General features: G+C 37.3%; 1 protein-coding gene across 11 annotated transcripts in view; it reads right to left on the bottom strand.

Annotated features, from left to right (window-relative positions):
• Positions 1-20,976, bottom strand: part of WAC (WW domain containing adaptor with coiled-coil) — an 87,633-nt gene that overhangs the window by 27,636 nt on the left and 39,021 nt on the right. For all 11 annotated transcript variants that reach the window (XM_042991311.1, XM_042991305.1, XM_042991306.1 and 8 more), the window contains exons 4-6: positions 10,091-10,197; positions 4,289-4,404; positions 3,611-3,723 (exon numbers count right to left, since the gene is read on the bottom strand). In XM_042991311.1, coding sequence (XP_042847245.1) covers positions 3,611-3,723; positions 4,289-4,404; positions 10,091-10,197 — 336 coding nt within the window. The remainder of the gene's footprint in view (positions 1-3,610; positions 3,724-4,288; positions 4,405-10,090; positions 10,198-20,976) is intronic.

The following is a 20,976-nucleotide window of genomic DNA, read 5'->3' as shown; positions in this document are numbered from 1 at the left end:
TCTACTCGCTATTTACCAGTTCTATTAAAAACATCTCCTTCCGATTTAAAGTCACAAAAATATTGAAACCTCAGAAATATTCTACTTCCAAAAAAGAGTACAAGGAAAATTTCAACAATCATGATAACAAAATTTGGATTTATCAAAAATTCTATAGCCAAAATTCTAATAGTCTAATTTATAACTAAAAAATTAAGCAACTTTCAAGTAGAGAAACATCTTAAGATTCAAGCACATATGCAATGATAACATTACCAAAGGATGCCCTCCCTGTTGAATATTTTAGTTTTTTTCCAATTCGTGGTTCCTCTGAGTCTAGAGATCAAGACAGTGCAAAGAAGGAAGTATACTGAAACTACAAGTCAGTTTCCAAATCTTCAGTGCACAACTCCTACGTGTTATGCTAAACAACATGTACTGGGAACTGCCAAAAAAACCTTCAGTTGTACGAAAACACAGTCTTTTGACTTAATAAATGAAATTCAATGTTATAAGTTACACATATATTAACCTTAGCAAAAAAAAAAAAAAAAAAAAAGAAATGAACACACAGATTGAGCTATCAGAGCAGAATACAAACATCTGTTGCATGATATTAACTCATCATTAAACCATCAACTTGCATGCAGCACATGAAACTTAAGAAATTTTGTTCTAGAATGTCTTCCTGGGAAGAATACCGCTACAATAGAAACTTTTCGGGACTGATAAAACAAATAACACCATGCCCAATTCCCCCTAATCATGTCACTTGATTACCAAGAACTTTTTTTTCCTGGACACCAACAAAAGTCCCTTTCAGTTCTGTATGACTGGAGTCAAAGTACAACAAGCAAATGCATTCAGATGAAAATTAAAGCTGATACTTCTTCACTTCTAAGCTTTAGGGAAAAAAATGGCAGCAGGATTACAGGAGCTAAGGAAGTAGCAGCTGCAACAACTTTCTATTATTCACAACTCTAGACAAAACACAGTTAACGCAATGACTCTGCTTGCACACCCCCCACAACAAAGACATTTGGCAAATGTCTGCAGACATTTTTGGTTGTCACGACTGGGGAGAGAGGAGGTGTGCTACTGGTACCCAGCAAGTAGAGGCCAGGCACAGTATACAGGTATGGAGGACGGCGTCCCACAACAAAGAATCTCCCAAGCCAAAATGTCATCGGTGCTACTGTTGAGAAACCCCAAATTAAGGTTTCTCTAAGCACAGAGCAATCATTCTATGAGGCACAGATTAAAGACAATGAAAACCTAGCAGCAATAATGTCAAATTAAAAATTTTATCCAGAAAGTTTTCAATGTCAAGTTCTGGATAACATTATTTGCTATAGTGCAAAAAACAAATCTATTTTCTACCTTGATGTCTTTACATATAAAACCTTTCAATCTTGCCCCGCCTCGCCCCACACATTTTATCGGCATTTATGAACTACAAAGCTTTAGGCCTTATCCTATATGAACACCAATGCACTGGACATATGGGAAAGTTGCCAACATTTTTTGGATAGACCAAGTTAAGCACTGAAATGGCATAATGACTTCATTACTACCACACCTAAGTACAAATCAGTTGATCAATTAAGGAAAAATAAAAGGAGAAAGTCAAGGTTTTTCTCAAACATTACTTAAAACTGAAAAGGTGTGACTCATGACTCTATTTCAACACAAAGTCAGACCTACTGACTCATCATTTGCACTTCGAGGAATTTGGCTGAGGAAGTAATAATAGGAATCGCAGCACTGTTGACATTAGGAAAAGGCAAAAAACCACCTAAGTATCTTATTTATATACGAGGGCACAACCAAAAATGGAAAACCATGCAGCCAATTTAACACATATGGATTTATAAACTGACAAAGAAACATTTCCTTGAAATACTAATTAACAAAAGAAAAGACTAAAAGCAGTAACATATCATCTCATATATATCTATATATATATATATATATATATACACACACACATATATATGTAGTTTTTATAAACATTTGTAAGCATATAGAAAAAAAGTATAACCCCAAATGTTCCTGGCTGACGGAATTTAAAACTGACCCCTCTAATTTTTTAACAATAAACATGCCTCACTTGTGAAGTTATGAAAAAAAGGAAAAAACTATTTCATCTTTGAAAGAAAAAGATGCACACAATTTAAAAACTGATTTTATTTCCTTAAAGGTGGTTTATTAAAAAGACAAAAAAAAATAACATTTTCACTTCCATCATTATTTGCATCAGATCTTTAACTACTTCTCTCATGTACTCTACCCTCAAGGGAGGAAAAGAGACTTAACTGATAAGAGTATTTTGTTTTGGAAAGAATAAAGCAGACACACTACGCTCTGTTTTCCTATCCGGGAACCATGAGCCACTGAGAGGCTTGCCCCAATACCTTAATAAAGTTATTATTTTTACACCCATGTGCCACTCCTTCTCCATACCTCCTAATATCCCTTTTTCTGCAGTTTGTTCGGAAGGCCCATAAGCAGGGTGCTATTTTTTTTTAACCTGGAAAGAAAACCCTTTATCTCATTTTTGATTGTTTGCCAGAAGTCAGTTACTTAAGGTAGTAAGTGAAATGGACCTAGAACCCAAGCCTTCTGTCTCAAAATAGTTTTAATTTTACTTCAGTACTTTAAGTCATTGTTTTCTGAGAATTAAGTACAATTTCACGAATATAAAAAAATTAAATGTTCCAAGGAATGTAAATTAAACATTCAGTGCTGAAGAACTGTTAACTATCTGTTTCACCTTAAAGTTTTTCCCATCAAAAAATCAGCATCCTCTGCTGAGACCAAACACATCCCCTACATAAGTTACAGGAGGAAGATTCAAATGCTGAAGTCCAAGAATTTCCAGAACACATCTTTTTAAGATTCTTCTCAAAATTTCAAATTTGACAAAGAGCCTAAAAATTCTACAGTGGCATTTAAATTCTATTCCAGGCAAGGGAAGCCACTGGGAATAGACTACCACTAGTAAAAAGCTTCAAATTCAAACTCAATTTGAATTAAGAAATAAAAGTATAGGACTCATACTGTCCCACTTAGACATAATCTGACCTCAAAAAATATTAAGGTATGCCCACATTATGGAGACGTTATACAGATCTAGGATTATGACAAAATCAGTATCCAGCTATGAGGATAAAAAAGTTACTCCCTGATAAACACAAAGCACCGATATTTGGATGTCACGATCTGTGTGTGGCCACAAATCAATAATTAGATGGAAACACTGAGTTTTGGAAGGGATTTCACTGTCCAGTTTAATAGGACACAATTCAGGAAAGGTGAAAAAACACAAAACTCCTGCCTCAAAAGGCAGTCAGTCCACATTATGAAATTTTATTTCTCACCAATTCGGCTGCATTATAGCCATTATGAGGAGTGATGAATACATAGATGTACTATTCCTCTGTGCACCCTTTTTCTTTTCAGCAATCAAAATGGTGGAGGTTAAGGGGACAGATCTGACATAAAAGAAACCCTGTATGTTACTATTATTTTAGTTTACATGTGTAAACAGTTATGCATACAGAGATAAATACATGATCTACAGGAGTGAATCAAACATTATACTGTTGCAAAGAAAATAATTAATACTTACTTCCACTGGCAAACCCACTAGTGGCTGTTGCTTGCATCACCTCCCTTCTGTAATCCCTATCTTTTGGGAAGCTATTAACTGCCATCTTGTTTGCTTCTTTTTGTCTCTGTTCTCTAAAAATAAAACATGGATAAACCCATAAAAATAATATCAAGTACAATGAGTTTACATGTGCCACTTCTCAACAAATGGTCAAAACAAAATGGTATATGGAAAATAAAAGAACTGAACACAGCCATACTATCAAGTGGTGTGGAAGATGAGAGAGACATAGCTAACAGAACATTAATGTTTCTCAGTGATGGCAATATTATAGCAATTATTTATATGCCATTAACCCTACAACCAAAACTCTCCAATATTAATTCTACATATATGAAGGAAACATATTATCCTTTAAGAATTATAAAGATCTCTATTACAAATTATAAGACACATAAATATAGGATGATATAAAATTATAATTAAATATACTGTTTACAAAGTCCTTGGGGACAGCTGCTTATCTGTCCAAGTTATTTTTTTTATTTTAAGAGAAATTATAGAAAACACAATGGGCCAACTCCTACAACTAAAGAGGAGAACGAGGAGTTTCACTATAAGAAATCTAAACTCAGAATGTTCTAAGATATTAACTTGTAGAATCAAGAAGAAATATTTTTCAATAAGAGCAAATACCTTTCAAGCCACTCTTTTGGTTTTTCCCATTGTGAAACTTCTGTTCGACAATTGTAGTAGTATTTTTTCCCAGAAGAGCTAATATGCTCAGACCAGTCATCTGCAGAATCATAAGGCTTAAAAATACATTTTTACAAGTTAGAAAATGTTAATGCTAATCAATCAATATCAAGAATGCCAAAGGTTTTCAAAGCATATATATGGAAAAAGACTTATAAAACAAAGGGATCTTGATCTAGAATGTAATTCTCTGTATATATATATCTTAGGAGACCTTGGTCTACTGAAAACCATCAAAAATAACAATAGAAAATCCTATAAAATTAAACAGATTACATTAGATTAGGCACAGAATAAGAAATGCAAAATTAACACATCTTGACTGTGGAAAAGCATTACAAAAAGTTCCCCATTATTGTAATTTTAATTGCTGAAATCCAGTCACACGGCAGCGGGAGGGAGAGTGTTTTAGAAAACCCACTCAACTGACTGATTTGATGACAGGACAGTGCAGCAGTTCTAAACTCATTATGGCACAACAGTACTCACATACAATGTAAGAGAGAACACCCTGCCTATATTAACTTACTTAGTGGAAAAAAAAAAAGGCACAAAATTAAAAAAAGAAATGTAAACACAGCCTTGTGCTATAAATTTGTTTCACCTTCAAAATCCATGAGATGGGCCAAGTGTTAGCTAAACCTTGTCTAATACACAGGGTCAGCAGCATCACTCATTTCCCTGTAACAAAAACCAGCCTTTCAAAAATTCTCACATTCTCTAGGTATTTTATAGATACTGTTAAATTATAAAGAAATTAGAAAAGTCTGAAAGGAGGCCCCATTTCCATGGAACTGATCTCAAAAAGTATGAAGTCTAAGTGCCTGCACTGGCCCCAGGAAATCGGATAGGTTTCCAAGTGTACTTCTAGATGAAGTTGACTATTTTCTCAAAGGAGCTTTGAGATCAAAATGAAACAATGTCATACTCTGGTAGTCCACACTTCTTCTGGGGTCACCGGTGTAAAGTGAACAATTTTAAAGCTTGAGGAACAAACTCTCATGCCCTGCTTTAATTTCACCAAGTAGGAAATAAGCCTAGAGAACGAACTTACAAGTTGTCCATAGGTCACAAAACTAATTGTGACAGAAAAAAGGGTCAACACCTATGTTTCTGGATGCCCATTATTTCCACCAAATCAACTCCAATTCTAAATAGGTCACAATAATTTTGAGGGTAGATGAAAAAATATTGCAGATTCTGCCACATTTATGCTCTTGGGAGTATGCTCCCCAAAAATGAAGCTACTGGAAATCACCCATGTGCCTCCAAACTTCTGATACCAGTGGGAAGTTAACTCTCAATCCTTCTAGTTTCCAGAAGTAGCCTACAAGTACCAAGCTGCAGGAACCCAACCATGGGAGATTGAATGCAGAGCAGATGTGAAGTTCTAGGTTATCTTCTATTAAGACAAGTGTCAAAGAGATAATTCGATTCTATTTTTTTGTTTTGTAGTTATTTTTCATAAAAACATTACATACGCTAACATATAAAGGGTTTACAATTGACCAATTTAAAAATTATTTTTCATATTTATCAAGTTTTAATTTTTAATATGGCAAATACTGATAGAAGATAAACAAAAAACAAAGCCTCTCAAAACTCATGAATGTAGAAAGATCTTGAGAAAGAATGAAAACAACTGCTCTTAACGAATAGTACTAAACAGTTAGTACTCCATAGGCACCATCTGTTCTCCAATTCAAAATGTCTTTTACCTCTTACGCAAACACTGCTTTTCTCTTTTTAAAAAAGCATATCCCTTTCTACTGTCTTTCTTGGAATATAGAATCCCACTACTTCTTGCCCAAGTGAGACCATGGGAAAGAAATGGTTAATCTTGCAATTAACCTACGAATGGTTATTAAGGAACAGTTCACTGAACAACAGCATCGAAGATAGCATTTACTGTAACAAAGAATTTCATGGAGTCCTAAGAATTCTCTGATAAATTTCTAATTTTTAAAAAATTAAGCTGTGGGGCGCCTGGTTGGCTCCGTCGGTTAAGCATCCGACTTCAGCTCAGGTCATGATCTCACGGTCCGTGAGTTCGAGCCCCGCGTTGGGCTCTGTGCTGACAGCTCAGAGCCTGGAGCCTGTTTCGGATTCTGTGTCTCCCCTCCCCTGTTCATGTTCTGTCTCTCTCTGTCTCAAAAATAAATAAAAACGTTAAAAAAAAATTGTTTTTTAAATTAAGATGAGTATCTTTGGGCAAGGCTGATTACAGAAACTAGATCCTGAGGGCCTCGAACTGAAAAGCTCCAAAATATGCAGAAGATACTTAAGCCATAACAGTAGAGCTGATATATAAATGCAAAGTCATCTAGGACTGAATTCAAACTAGGACTGAATCCCTAGCAAATCAAAATTGGTGGACAGGCAGAAGGGAAGATACCAATTATGTATTTAAATGGGAATAATTTTTTCCCTAAATGAAGCAATTTAGAGGCCTCTTAAAAATCACAAATACGCGTAACTAATCTAAAATAATCTACATGAGGTAAATCCTATTATGATTTAGATCAGGAAGGAGGACGCATTCAAAAAGCTTTTCCTAGTTACCATGGGCTCGGTTCTGTGTTAAACCACAATAAATGTTCATCATCACAGGACATGTGAGCATCTTAATCTAATACTGAAAAAATAAGACAACTTCAATTTGATTTTCAACAGTTTATAAATATAAATCACCCAACAATAAAATGTCTTTGTAGATAACTAAATAAGATTTTCAAAGACAGATTTAAAACGTGAAAACTTCGAAGAGAAAAAAGAACTACTTTTTTAAAAAGTTATTCCATATCGTGTTGACCTAAGTTACCTAATATTCATCTTTTCTTCCATTATGAAAATACTAAAAACTAATTTTATGTTTTATTTTCTACTCAAAAGCTTCCATTAGAAGTGATTTGAAGAGAAAGTCAGTTTACAACTAAGTAACATGCAGAAGTTTGAAAAGCTAACTTCTCAGGTAAGATTAAATTTATACTTTATAAAACATGTGTCATGCCCACTGGGTACATTATAATAAAAAAGACACCTGCTTGGAGATTAATTATATACCTATAGTTGAAATTTACCAAAAGGGAAATCCTGATTCTGAAAACATGTAACACTTAATTCATTCCATTTCAGTACAGTCTTCAGCATCCACCCACATAATGAAATCCCCTAACATGATTTGGGTTGATGAAACTTCTCTGACTGCTCATTGTCATCTTGGAAATCAAAATAACCAGAATGAGTTTTCCTTGAATAAAGATTCTGTTTAAACTAATGTCCACATGGCCTGCCACTCTAACTGTCAGCAAGTACCAAATCAGAATTGTGAGTGATAAATGGAACTTTAAGTTATTGCTTGTTACTTTGTAAATTAATGGAGCCATTTTCCACAAAAAAGATTCATCCTAAAATCCTGACTATACACCTTAATGGAAATGACTCCTCACAAGTAGTTTGGTAGACACCGCTTAAGGTTTACCAAGCTGTTGTCTCAGTCTCGACACCACGCTCCTAAATTTTTTTTTTTTTTTAACGTTTATTTATTTTTGACAGAGAGAGACAGAGCATGAGCGGGCGAGGGGCAGAGAGAGAGGGAGACACAGAATCCGAAGCAGGCTCCAGGCTCCGAGCTGTCAGCACAGAGCCTGACGCAGGGCTCGAACTCACGAGCTGTGAGATCATGACCTGAGCTGAAGTCGGATGGCTCAACCGACTGAGCCACCCAGGCACCCCAACACCAACACTTCTATGCTGTTCTGTGATACTGCAAATTACATTCTATTTAGTCACCTGGCTTCCCGTTAGATTCTGCCAACAGTAGGCACTGGAACAGGACTGAAAGGCAGGAGAAAGGAGAAGCCTAGCAGCCACAGCTGGCTCCAGTTTCTGGCTCTCTGCTGTCTGAAACCAGAACTAGCTTCATACCACTGAGGTTCTAGCCAGATCTCTGCAGGACTCCTCCTCTAAACTACTAGCTTCTAATAACCACAACGTCTTCTTACTGTACTCTGGCCCTAATGGTGATTACTATAGATGCAATAGCCGAATGTTCCTTTTTGTTTCTTCAGTCCTCAAAAGCATGCAGTATCTGCTTAATCCTATATATAAAATTCTTTGCACTATTAAATTTTCTGTGAAATATCCAGTATTGTTTTGTTCTCCTACCTGGACCCTGACTAACACAATATTTAAAACCATTCTAAATCTACCTTTATGAAAATACTACCATTTATGTTTCGACTTTCTGCAGAAATGTACTATCCACACTGCTTCAACAAAGGACAAGAAATAATCAATCCCAAGCACCTTTCAATGCTGATTAAGTCATGATGATCACCAAAGCAAAATCTGTTGGATTCAACCTCCACTTCTATAGTCTTCTAGTTGTTCTTTCCTTCCTAGATTTTCCAAGGTACTACCGGATAGAATTTTGTAAATTGCAAGTATGAGGTTACCTCACCAATTCTATGCTTCAATAGCTCTCCACTGCCTTTCTATAAAATTCATATTCCTTGGTAAGATGTATTATTTTTTTGTGATCTGGCTCCCACTCACATCTGTAACCTGAACTCTTGCCATTCTTTCACACTATCAAATCCTTGCCGTTCTCCAGATACACTGGGCTATCTCACACTTCACTGTCTTTGTAGATGCTGTTCCCTTTGCATAGCACACAAATTCCAGACCTCTTCAACTGGCTAAGTTCTATTCTATCTGCTCAGTAGTGTTACTTGTACTTTAATATCTTACTCTCATCCAAGCTGGGAGTTCTCCTTCTGAGTGCTCCCAAAGCAACTTTAACTCACACTGTTTAAAAAAAATTTTTTTTAAGGTTTATTCATTTCTCAGAGACAGAGAGAGACAGACTGTGAGCAGGGGAGGGGCAGAGAGAGAGGGAGACACAGAATCCAAAGCAGGCTCCAGGCTCTGAGCTGTCCACACAGAGCCTGTTGCGGGACCCGAACTCACAGACTGCGAGATCACGACCTGAGCCGAAGTCGGACGCCCAACCGACTGAGCCACCCAGGCACCCCTAACGCACACTGTTTTAACTGTTCACTCTTCGGTTTTCACCACAGGTCCAAAAGTTCCTTTAGGATGGGCCACATTTTCTTAGTACTATATAGCTACAACCTAGCATATGCTTGGCAACTTTTGTAAAATGGACTTGTTACAACTTTCATTTGAACCCTGACTTTAAAAAACGCAAGCTGAGTTATTATTACTTCAGTTTAGAAATATCTAAAATTCCTGACTTAAATTCCCTTGAGGACAGGAATCTTCACATCACTAGTGTTTAGTACAGTGTGTAACCCAGGAGATGCTCTTAACAGATGTTGTAAGACGTGTACATATTATAGAAGGAGAACAAGCTCAAGTTAAACCACTTTAGGTAAGTATAGAAGTTTCATAATCTACAGATCTTTATATCTCAGATATTGCAACGGTAGATTTTGCTCTGTACAGTAAAAAAGTGAAGAAATATCAAAATGGTGTCTCCCAAGTATTCTCAATTCTACTAAAAGGTAAGCTCATTACTTCAAATACATTTTTAAAAAGGTCAACATTTACTTAAAAAAAAAAAAAGACATTAGATTTAACAACAACAACAACAACAACAACAACAACAACAACAACAACAGACTTGGTTGAAGGGGTGGAGAGTGGAGGTGGGTAGGGCAATAAATGAAACAAACAGAAAAAACCCAAAACCAAAAGTGAGCATGTTTATATACTTACTGTGTCTGAAGTTTTGCTTGGATTATTGCTTGGATTAGAAGAATGTGAATTTGAACTATGAAGAGCACTGTGGTTGTGTGAATTTTCTTGTGGAGAGTAACTGGTCCCTTAAAAGAAATAAAGAGCAAAGTGAATTATAAATCGTATTTCATGTTTAATTTCAACTGGTTTCTACCATACTACAGATCACCGTGTAACCCTAAATCATTTTACATAAGCATCAGGAATATATACATATTCATACTTCTTGCAATATTAAGCATTTGTGAGCTAACTAAAGATATGGCTTGAAGAGCATGTATCTTACATGGCTGACAGCCTAAGGAAAAATGTTAACTATATTTAGATGAGCAAAACCTAATCTACATCATTTCTGGCAACTTGTTTTTGTTTTTTTTTTTAAATAAGTTATATTAGGGAAAGACAGAAACACAACCACACATAAAGAAAAAAGTCACAAAATTTCAAGCGATACACAACTAAAAGTCACAAATATCCAATATGTTTTTGCAATTATTTTTAAATTTCTTTTTAAAAATATTTTTGAACATTTACGTATTACTGAGAGTACACGCACAAGTGGAGGGAGGGGCAGAGAGAGGGAGGGGCAGAGAGAGGGAGGGGCAGAGAGAGAGAGAAGCAGGCTTCACACTGTGAGCACAGAGCCAGATGTGGGGATGTAGGGCTCAAATTCAAGAACCGCAAGATCATGACCTGAGCCGAAATCAAGAGTCAGATGCTTAACTGACAAGCCACCCAGGCGCCCCTATTTTTCAATTTCTTAAATAGCTCCTACAACTTTATTTTAAAGAGTTCTGCCAATTTTTTAACTAAAACAATATCAAAAAAACTAAATCTTAGGGAAAGTACTTCCCTTTCAAGATGGTGAAATGTTATCAAGTCCCCTAATAACAGGACCAACTCTACCTAAGAATGGTTTTTAAAGTAATTCATAAGTTTTATGAATAAACCACACATCTCAGAGACCATCAGAGATAAGTGTTCACGGTCTTTTAAAAAAAAAAAAAAAAAAAAAAAAGAGGGGCACCGGCCGGGGTGGCTCAGTCAGTTAAGCGTCCAACTTCGGCTCAGGTTATGATCTCATGAGTCATGAGTTCTAGCCCTGCGTTGGGCTCTGTGCTGACAGCTCGGAGCCTGGAAGTGCTTCGGATTCTGTGTCTCCCCCTCTCTCTGCCTCTCCCCTCTTGCTCTCACTCTCAAACATAAATAAATAGTAAAAAAACCAAAACAAAACAAAACAAAAAAAAAACAACAACAACAAATTTTAAAGCCAAGGTATAAAAACATAGACTTGTAAAAATGCTGGTAAGGATATGAAAAGGCTCATCATAAAAGTCTAATTGCTAGTATTTCAAATTTCATTCCACATGTTTATTTTTCAGCAACAAGGTACCATAATTCAACTTTTGTTAAAAAAAAAAAAAAAAGAAAAAAAAAAGAAAAACAACTACACTGTCAATGGTATGGAGGGTACCCTATAATGAACAAAAAAGTGGGAAGAGTAATTTAAATGGATGACTGGTCTAGGAATTAGCACTTAGAACCAGAGTTGTTATTAGTAGAAATAATTAAGAATTAACTATATCAGCAGAGGAAACTAGGTGGATAAGAAAGTGAACTGGGGACAGAAGGGGACTATAAAGTTTTAAGATACCCAAGTGGAAGTGGTCAGCAGATCTACACAGAACCAGGAATTCAGAAGGGGATCTGGAAGTCTCCTCCATTAGAAGTGAAAGGTAGGAGACTCTAACTTTACCTTGCATGATAATATAAACAAGCACTATGAGCTTGGAATGAAGTAAGAATATGGCAAGAGCAAAGGCAATGACCAACACTTAACCTTGGATAAGGGCCAGTTTGCAAGGGATGCCAGAAGCAGATCCAAAGACCCAAAAAAGCTAGTGAAGTGACAAAAGAGGGTTACTTAAGAACCTGGCAAAACGGAGGTGGTAGAACAGGAAATTTCTCAACAAGGCTACTGCTTGATGACTTCTTCATCTACTTGTTTTTAATTTTTTTCTTGCTGTATGGCATGTGTTTATATAAAACACCCTAAACTTTAATACAGTTGGCTAAACATTCTTCAATAAACAACATAAAACACAATCAAGACGAAATCAGTCAAGATTAATTTAGTGTGCAGAAAAGTTACAGAGCCGGGCTAAGACTGCTATCCTTAGAAAAGCCCGCTTACACAGTTGGCCTTTGGCTCACATGTGGGAACCTAGATTTCTGGAGAGTTCCCACAACAGCTGACAGTTGCTCATTGGCTCTAAGCTGTTTGTGCATGCAATATGGTTTATGCTTAACATATGCTTTCCTATTGGGAATCCAGATTTTTGGTACGTGCTAGGGAGAGGTGCCTATGTAACGACAAGCCAAATCCAGTAAAAATCTTGGGTACTAATTCTCTAATAAGCCTCCCGTGTGGTCAACATTTCACATGTATTGTCACAATTCACTGCTGAAGGAATGAAGAAGTAGGTCTTGTCTGACTCTACTGGAAGAAGACTCTTGGAGGCCCACACCTGGTCTCCTCCAGGCTTTACTCTGCATATCTTTTCCCTTAGCTGACTATGCTTTGTATCTTTTCACGATAATAGGTCACAGCCAGGGTAGTAATTACACACTGGGTCCTGTGAGCCTCTTAGACAATCACCAAGTCCCAACACACTCAGTTACAAAGAAAAGGCAATACTCCCAGGTTTTTAAGAAAACCAGATCTATGCCAAAATTTGCACTCTTTACAACTCTTATTTTAAAGTCAGGTTTACAAATAAAAAGCAGATTAATACACACTTGGAATGTCATATTTATACATCCCTAGTAGAGATTCCCATTGAAATTTCCAAAGGTATGTTGAAAATAAAGAAAATCAAGGCCAATTTTAAAGACTGAAAAGAATCCTAGAATAATCCTTTAAGAAGCCAGTGTTAGATGCCCTGACGTTTACTTGTATTTATTCGTAAGCAAGAGAATCTATGCTTAAATCTATAAAATAAAAGACCCAAATTAAAGATTTGTTGAAAAGACATGCTAAGTGAAGTACTCTATAAATGTTAAGGTATATTTGGAGTGCCTGCGTGGCTCAGCTGGTTAAGCATCTGACTTGGTTTCAGCTCAGGTCAGGATCTCACGGTTTCCTGGGTTTTGTGAATGCGAGCCCTGTCTGGCTCCACGGTGACAGCGCTGAGCCTGCTTGGGATGCTCTCTCTCACCCTGTCTCTGTCCCTCCCCCACCTGTGCTATTTCAGTCTCTCTCAAAATAAACTTCAAAAAAACAAACATAAGCTATTTTAGGAATGAGGTCTACTGACTGAGCCTCCCATGAGGTTAAAATCCATGAATCTACTCCACTTTAATGTTATTCTTACTATCAACAAAAATTCAAAAATTGACAACCACCCAATTAGCTAAGCTCTTGCCTCTGAAGAAACAGTGTACTTTCCACAAGTCTGACACAGATGGTATCAGAGAGCTTTCAGGCCTGATGTATGTGTTTTCAGAGGGCATAACATAATCGCCAAAAACGCCAAGTACAGAGGCACACCAGTCTAAGACTTGAGAGAGAAGAGAAAACTGAATCAGCTGTTAAGAGAGATGGCACTTTCAGAGACAGGAGCTTTTTCAATAGGGATTAGAGTCTACATCCTGTGAAACAGATTTATCTAGACCACTTAGCAAAACAACTGAAACTTAGAAGTGAGAAGCAAGATTAAGACACAGATATTTTAGTAAGAGACTAAAAATAAACTGACATTCTTAAACAGAATTCAAAACTAAGTAAAAGAGGTTTTTATAAAAAGCATGATATGATATGGTAGGCAATAAATCCGTACATTCTAGCCAGAAGGGTGTGCTTAAGAACTTAAGGCAGGGCAGATTTGCTTCTGAATAACATGATATTAAGTTAAAACTAACTCTCTATAATAAAAGCTACAATTTATATTATCTTCTAATGCAGTTTTGGGGGGTATGCCATTTGAGTCTTCATTTCTCCACGTAGTTCTTTCCAAACTGAAGTAACACCCAAGTAGAAAAGTATAGTGATGATACACACCCAGCATCAGAGTTAATGGGGATGGTGGTTATGATTTTCAGAGCTACATTTGCCATACCTATACAAAAAGTGCTACATCACAAAATTTCTTCTAAATCTTTTATCTTAAAAATTCACATGAATTTTTGTATACTGCCCTACAATGAGTTTGTGTGTTTCAGAGTAAGAACACAAGTTTTCCGTTGTTTTTTAATGTGTATTTGTTTTTGAAGGAGAGCGAGCAAGCAAGCAGGGAAGGTACACAGAAAGGGGGACAGAGGATGCGATGTCGGCTCCACACTGACAGCAGAGCCCAATGCAGGGTTTGAACGCATGAACCAAGCTGAAGTCGGACAGTCAACCGACAGAGCCACCTAGGTTCCCCGGAACACAAATTTTTATTAGTAGGTTGCAGAGTCTAAGACTGAGAGAAAAAATAAGTGATTTGTGGATGGCAATATATCCAAAGATGCATAAACCTTGAACTCAGAATTTTAATACTATATCCAGTGACTATTCAAGTGCACAAAGGAAGATTATATGCTGGTGAGGAAAAAAATGCGTATACACATACACACACATATATATAATAATTAATATAATATATAAATATATATATAAAGCCGGTTAAAGACAGTCTCACGGATGCTGTCTGGCCCAGGAAAATAATAGAAGCAAAAGCTGTTTATATGGTCTGGTACCCTTTATGGTCTCTGTATATTTAAAAACAAAATTTCTTTAACGTTTATTTATTTTTGAGAGAGACAGAGTGTGAATGGAGGAGGGGCAGAGAGAGGGGGAGACACAGAATCTGAAGCAGGCTCCAGGCTCTGAACTGACAGCACAGAGCCCGATGAGGGGCTCGAACTCACCATCAGTGAGATCATGACCTGAGCTGAAGTCAGATGCTTAACCAACTGAGACACCCAGGCTCCCCAATGCTCTCTGTATATTACCAAAAAAGGGCTCACTACTTAAAAAACCTGAGAAAGGTAGATTTATGGATAAGCGGGATAAAATCGACTTTAAATGATAGCGTTAAAAAATTAAAAGTGAGGGGGCGCCTGGGTGGCGCAGTCGGTTAAGCGTCCGACTTCAGCCAGGTCACGATCTCACAGTCCGTGAGTTCGAGCCCCGCGTCGGGCTCTGGGCTGATGGCTCGGAGCCTGGAGCCTGTTTCCGATTCTGTGTCTCCCTCTCTCTCTGTCCCTCCCCCGTTCATGCTCTGTCTCTCTCTGTCCCAAAAATAAAATAAACGTTGAAAAAAAAAAAAAAAATTAAAAGTGAGGACTGGTGAAGCAAGTCTTAAAGACCTCTAAGAAAAGGATATTACTGAGATTTAGGTTTAAAGGTAGGGTGGGGAGTGGAATAAAGGGGTTATAGGTCTATGCTTAACCAAAGGCAGAAATGAAACAGAGATGTACCAACATGATTAGATGCTAATGTCAGACTAGAATCCAGGTATCAGCAAAATACAACCTGCTGGATGTAAGTTTTCATCAATAGTTTTATCAGAACACAGTGAGAGCCAACCATTTAAGTATTACCTATGGCTACTGTTTCTCTTTTAATTGTAACAATGACTGTGAGACCTACAATACTAAAATATTGCTAGATTGGGCTTTAATCTAAGATAAAGTAGCGGCGCCTGCGTAGAGGAAAAACAGCAGGTATAAACTTCTATATGATCAAACAAGGCTGGGAAATGCAACCAGCTTTTCAAAAAGTGAAACAACAGTTTTCATTCTACTCAGGGATAAATATCACAGCATTTGTATCCTTATTCAGAACAACCGTTATCAGATCCTCAGACTTAGAAATTAAGTCTTAATGCCTTCAACAAATAACTGGAATGGGTAAGGTATACCTAGAATGCTAAATGCAAGATTTCAACCACCCTAAACTGCTATTCAAACTAATAAAAGCAGATAGTAAGTATGCCTGAATAAGGTTCAGCAGATCTCAAACTTTAGTATATTAAAAAAATATAGATTTCAAGGTTGAATGTCACAAAGATTCTGATTCATGGTATATGGGATGAGACCCCCAAGACATAAATTTTTCATAAGAGGGTTTTAATATGGTCAGTATCCGGGCCACACTTTTATTTTAAATGCTCTACTGCCTTCCACTGTCTTCAGTCTTCCTTTGAATAGTTCAAAGAAAGAGGCCACAAACAGTTAAAAATAAGGAGATTTTACAAAGAAAGCCACACCTATAATGAGTAATTTTACCATAACATGACAAATATTTTCCTGAAAAACCTTAAATTCTGCAAACTCACACTAAAAATAAGTCTTATGGGAAAAATAGAATAAGAGCAAATCACTCAAAATTATGCAACTTTATTACAACCAGAGCATAAACAAAAACTTGAATAGCACAGGCAAGCAGCTCAGCACAGTTGTAGATTGTTTCAGGGGATATTAAAAACGCAAAAAAAATTAGGAAAGAAATGCAGCTTGCTGAGGCGGAGAACAGAGAAGTGAAGTTCTGAGCATTGAGGCTACAGTTAAAACGGACAGAGAAGAAAGTGCAACTTGCCACAGACAGGGAGCCATGAAGGCTGGGGGAGTAGACTTGACTTTAGGGGTCTTGCCTGTGCAGCAGCTGGTTGAGGGCTTTATCCTTTCTATTTGAAGGTCATAACCTACTCCTGCTATTCTGATTCTCCCTGCCTAGAAAAAAAAAATTTCACATATGAACGAACACAGTTTCAGTTTATATTGATGTCATTCTCCAATTTACTACTTGTACACGAGCTCAATGGTGGTGGAAAAGCAAAATGTAATCAGACTACGTTTCTCGTTTCTCGGTGAGGGTGGAAATGAATAAGATAATGTGGCGACAACAGGCTTGCACTGGACAGTCCCCTGTAGTTGAGTTACTCCTTCGAGATCTGTGTTATACAAGTGATAGTTCACTAGGCCACACACAGCCGTTGAGCACTTGAAATGTGGCTACTCTAAATGGAAATCCGCCGTATGTACAAAACACACACTGGATTCAAAGACTCAATACAAAAAGAATATAAAATAGCACAATTAATATTTTCATATGGATTACATAATGACCTGTTTTCGATATGTTGGGTTAAATAGTATATATGATTAAAATTAATGTCAGATGTTGGCTGGTAGAATAAAACTGCATACATGGCTCACTGGACAGCACCGTTCTAGATGAAGGTACCCACTGACAATTAGTGAAAGAGGGCCAGAGATGCCTAGTGTACAGAGGCCATTTCTCAAAGATCTGTCCCATCTAAAAAATTAGCTTATAATTAGCTAAACCTAGAACCTAATTCTGCTTAACACAATATGCAAATTTTTCTAGAAATTTAGATTGTACTGTACAGTACTTAGTTCTGTTTCAAACTCTTACCAAGATGCTCATCACTTTGAAAAACTTCATCACCAACAACGTCATACAATATACCTGCTGTTGTATCTATCACAAACAAATGATATCAAAGAGATTCCTTTGTTAAGAGTAAGGACCAGGGGCGCCTGGGTGGCGCAGTCGGTTGAGCGTCCGACTTCAGCCAGGTCACGATCTCGCGGTCCGTGAGTTCGAGCCCCGCGTCGGGCTCTGGGCTGATGGCTCGGAGCCTGGAGCCTGTTTCCGATTCTGTGTCTCCCTCTCTCTCTGCCCCTCCCCCGTTCATGCTCTGTCTCTCTCTGTCCCAAAAATAAATAAAAAAAAAAAACGTTGAAAGAAAAAAAAAAAAAAAAAAAAAAAAAAGAGTAAGGACCAAAAATTAAACTAGCAGAGATAAATGAAAGATGCAGCTTTCACTGAATTTCATTAATAAAGCTTGTTTTAAAAGCAGTACTGCTATCCTTTATGTTTATCCCAAATGAATATGCTACCTATTTTCCTGCAGTGATACAAACTACTTTGTGAAAAGTATGTATTACATACTTCCTTTAGAACTACCCACATCTTTCTTACTCTAACATGTGTAGGTAACATTATTTATATTTACCTACAGTCTAGAAATGGAATTTCACAACATATTTTAAGGGAAGGTGTACATGCAAAAGAATAAAGTTGAGTTGGACTCCTTCCTCACCCCATACATACATTATACACTATACATACATATAATACAAAATGAATCACAGACCTAAATGTAAGAGATGAAACTAAAACTCTTATAAGTAAATGTAAGCTCAAATCATCACCAAAAGTACAAGTGAAAAAAGAAAAAATATAAATTAAACTCTGCCAAAATTTAAAGCTTTTGTGCTTCAAAGGACACCATCAAGGAAGTGAAAAGTCAATCCACAGAATGGGAGAACATATTTGCAAATCATATATATGCAAAGGACATTTACCTAGATCTACTAGTAGGAACTCTCACAACTCAATAAAAGACAAACAGTACTTTATTTAAAAATTTTTTTAAACATTTATTATTGAGAGAGAGAGACAGCATGAGCATGGGAGGGGCAGAGAGAGAGGGAGACACAGAATTTGAAGCAGGCTCCAGGCTCTGAGCTGTCAGCACAGAGCCCGACGCAGGCGGGGCTCAAACCCACCAACCACGAGATCATGACCTGAGCCGAAGTCGGACGTTTAACCAACTGGGCCACCCAGGCGTCCCCAAACAGTACTTTTTAAATGACTAAAAGATAACAAACATTTCTCCAAAGACATACAAATGACCAAAAAGCACATGAAAAGATGGTCACCAACATTAGCTATTAGAGAAATGCAAAGCAAAGCTGCAATGAAACACCACTTCACATCCATGAGGATAGCTATAGTCAAAAAAGATGGACAAGTGTTGAGGAGGATGTAGAGAAACCAAAATCCTCATACACACTGGTGTTGAAAATATAAAATACTAAGCTGCTTTGGAAAACAGTCTGGCATTTCCTTAAAAGGTTAAACACTTTTAAACCTTTTAAATAGTTCTTTTTAACACAGAACTATATGACCCAGTAATTCTACTTCTAGGTATATATCCAAGAGAAATGAAAACATGTGTCCACAAATGTTCAGAGTCCATAACAGCCAAAAGATAGGAACAAACCAGGGGCGCCTGGGTGGCTCAGTCGGTTAAGCCTCCAATTTCAGTCAGGTCATGCTCTCATAGTTCTTGAGTTCAAGCCCCGTATCAGGCTCAGTGCTGACAGCTCAGAGCCTGGAGCCTGCTTCAGATTCTGTGTCTCCCTCTCTCTCTGCCCCTCCCATGCTTGTGCACTGTCTCTCTCAAAAATAAAACAAACAAAAAAAGACAGGAACAAACAAGATGTCTACTTGATTGACAGATAAATAAGATACAGAATATTATCCGACAATAAAAATGAACAAGTACTGCCACAACGTGTAACATGGATGAACTGAAAATATTATGCTAAATCCAAGAAGCCAGTCACAAAAGGCTGTACCTTGTAGGATTCCACTAGGATGAAACATCCATAATCGGCACATCTATAGAGACATAAAGGCTGCCTAAGACTGGGGGCAAGGTGAAAGCTATAGGGTTTCTTTTTGGGTAATGACATTGTTCTAAAATGGGTGGTGGTGATGGTTGCACAACTGGGAGTATACTAAAAACCACTGAACTGCACCCTTTAAATTAGTCAACTGTACAGGAGGTGGATTACACACCAATAAAACTTACCAAAAAAAAAAAAAAAAAAAAAATCTGCCGTAACTTAAATGTGACTTTGACTTGTCTAGCTTAGACAGAAACCCTTAATTCATCATTTCTTAAACTCTAATTCTATGAGATGCTTTGAATACAAAATGTCACATGGTCATGTAAATCTGGAAAAAGTTGTATATGATATTCTCTCATAGAAAACTTAAATGTACTTTAAAGGATCTAAGAATTACTGAAGTAAAGAAACTTTAACCTGGGTAGGTGGGGGGGAGGGAATTAAGTACTGACACATGACACATCATACATGATCCATGAAAACACTATGTTAAGTGAAAGAGGCCAGTCACAAAAGACCACATGTAATCCATTTATATGAAACGTCCATAACAGAAAACTCTCTCCAGACAGAAAGCAGATCAGTGGTTGGGGAGTGGGCAGGGAGGGGAAGAAATGGGGAGTGACTGCTACTGGTGGGGTGGTGGTGATTGTGTGGTATGCGAATTATACCTCAATTTTTAACGTTTATTCATCTTTTGATAAAGAGACAGAGCGTGAGTCGGGGAGGGGCAGAGAGAGAGGGAGACACAGAATCCGAAGCAAGCTCCAGGCTCTGAACTGACAGCACAGAGCCCGACACGGGGCTCAAACTCATGGACCGTGAGATCATGACCTGAGCTGAAGTTGGATGCTCAACCGACTCAGCCACCCCGGTGCCCCTATACCTCAATTTTTAAAAAGACATTTAAAATTGAGAACCATGTGGGGAAAACAGCACTCAAGCAGGTAAATATAGGCTTCAGTCCAGACTTTGCCTCTGCCTTACTAAATAAAAGTGAGGAGGTCACCCACCTTCTATAATTATCTTCACTTGTCAAATAAGATACTGGTTGGACAGTGTGCAGAATTACTTCTACTTGTTTAGAAAAACTATCAACACAGGACTCTGGACTCTTCAATGATCTCAAGCACTTGATTCAGTACGACACAGAGCAAACAGCAAGACAGCGCTGATGTAGAACTAATCTTGAAGTAAGGATCTCTTCATTCTTATGAATTCCAGTAGAAATTCACTGGGTTCACTGTAATATTCAAACTGCTCTCCCACTTTCATTCTGGTCTCCATTTGAAAACAGTCTCCACAGAGCAGTCGAAGTAATCTTTCAAGCCTGTATCTTCAATCATGACAGGTGTCTTGAATTTTAATGGTTA

This window comes from Panthera tigris, chromosome B4 (assembly GCF_018350195.1).
Source record: "Panthera tigris isolate Pti1 chromosome B4, P.tigris_Pti1_mat1.1, whole genome shotgun sequence".
NCBI lineage: Eukaryota > Metazoa > Chordata > Mammalia > Carnivora > Felidae > Panthera > Panthera tigris.
Note: the sequence above shows the minus strand (reverse complement) of the source record. Positions and strands in the feature narration are given on the sequence as shown.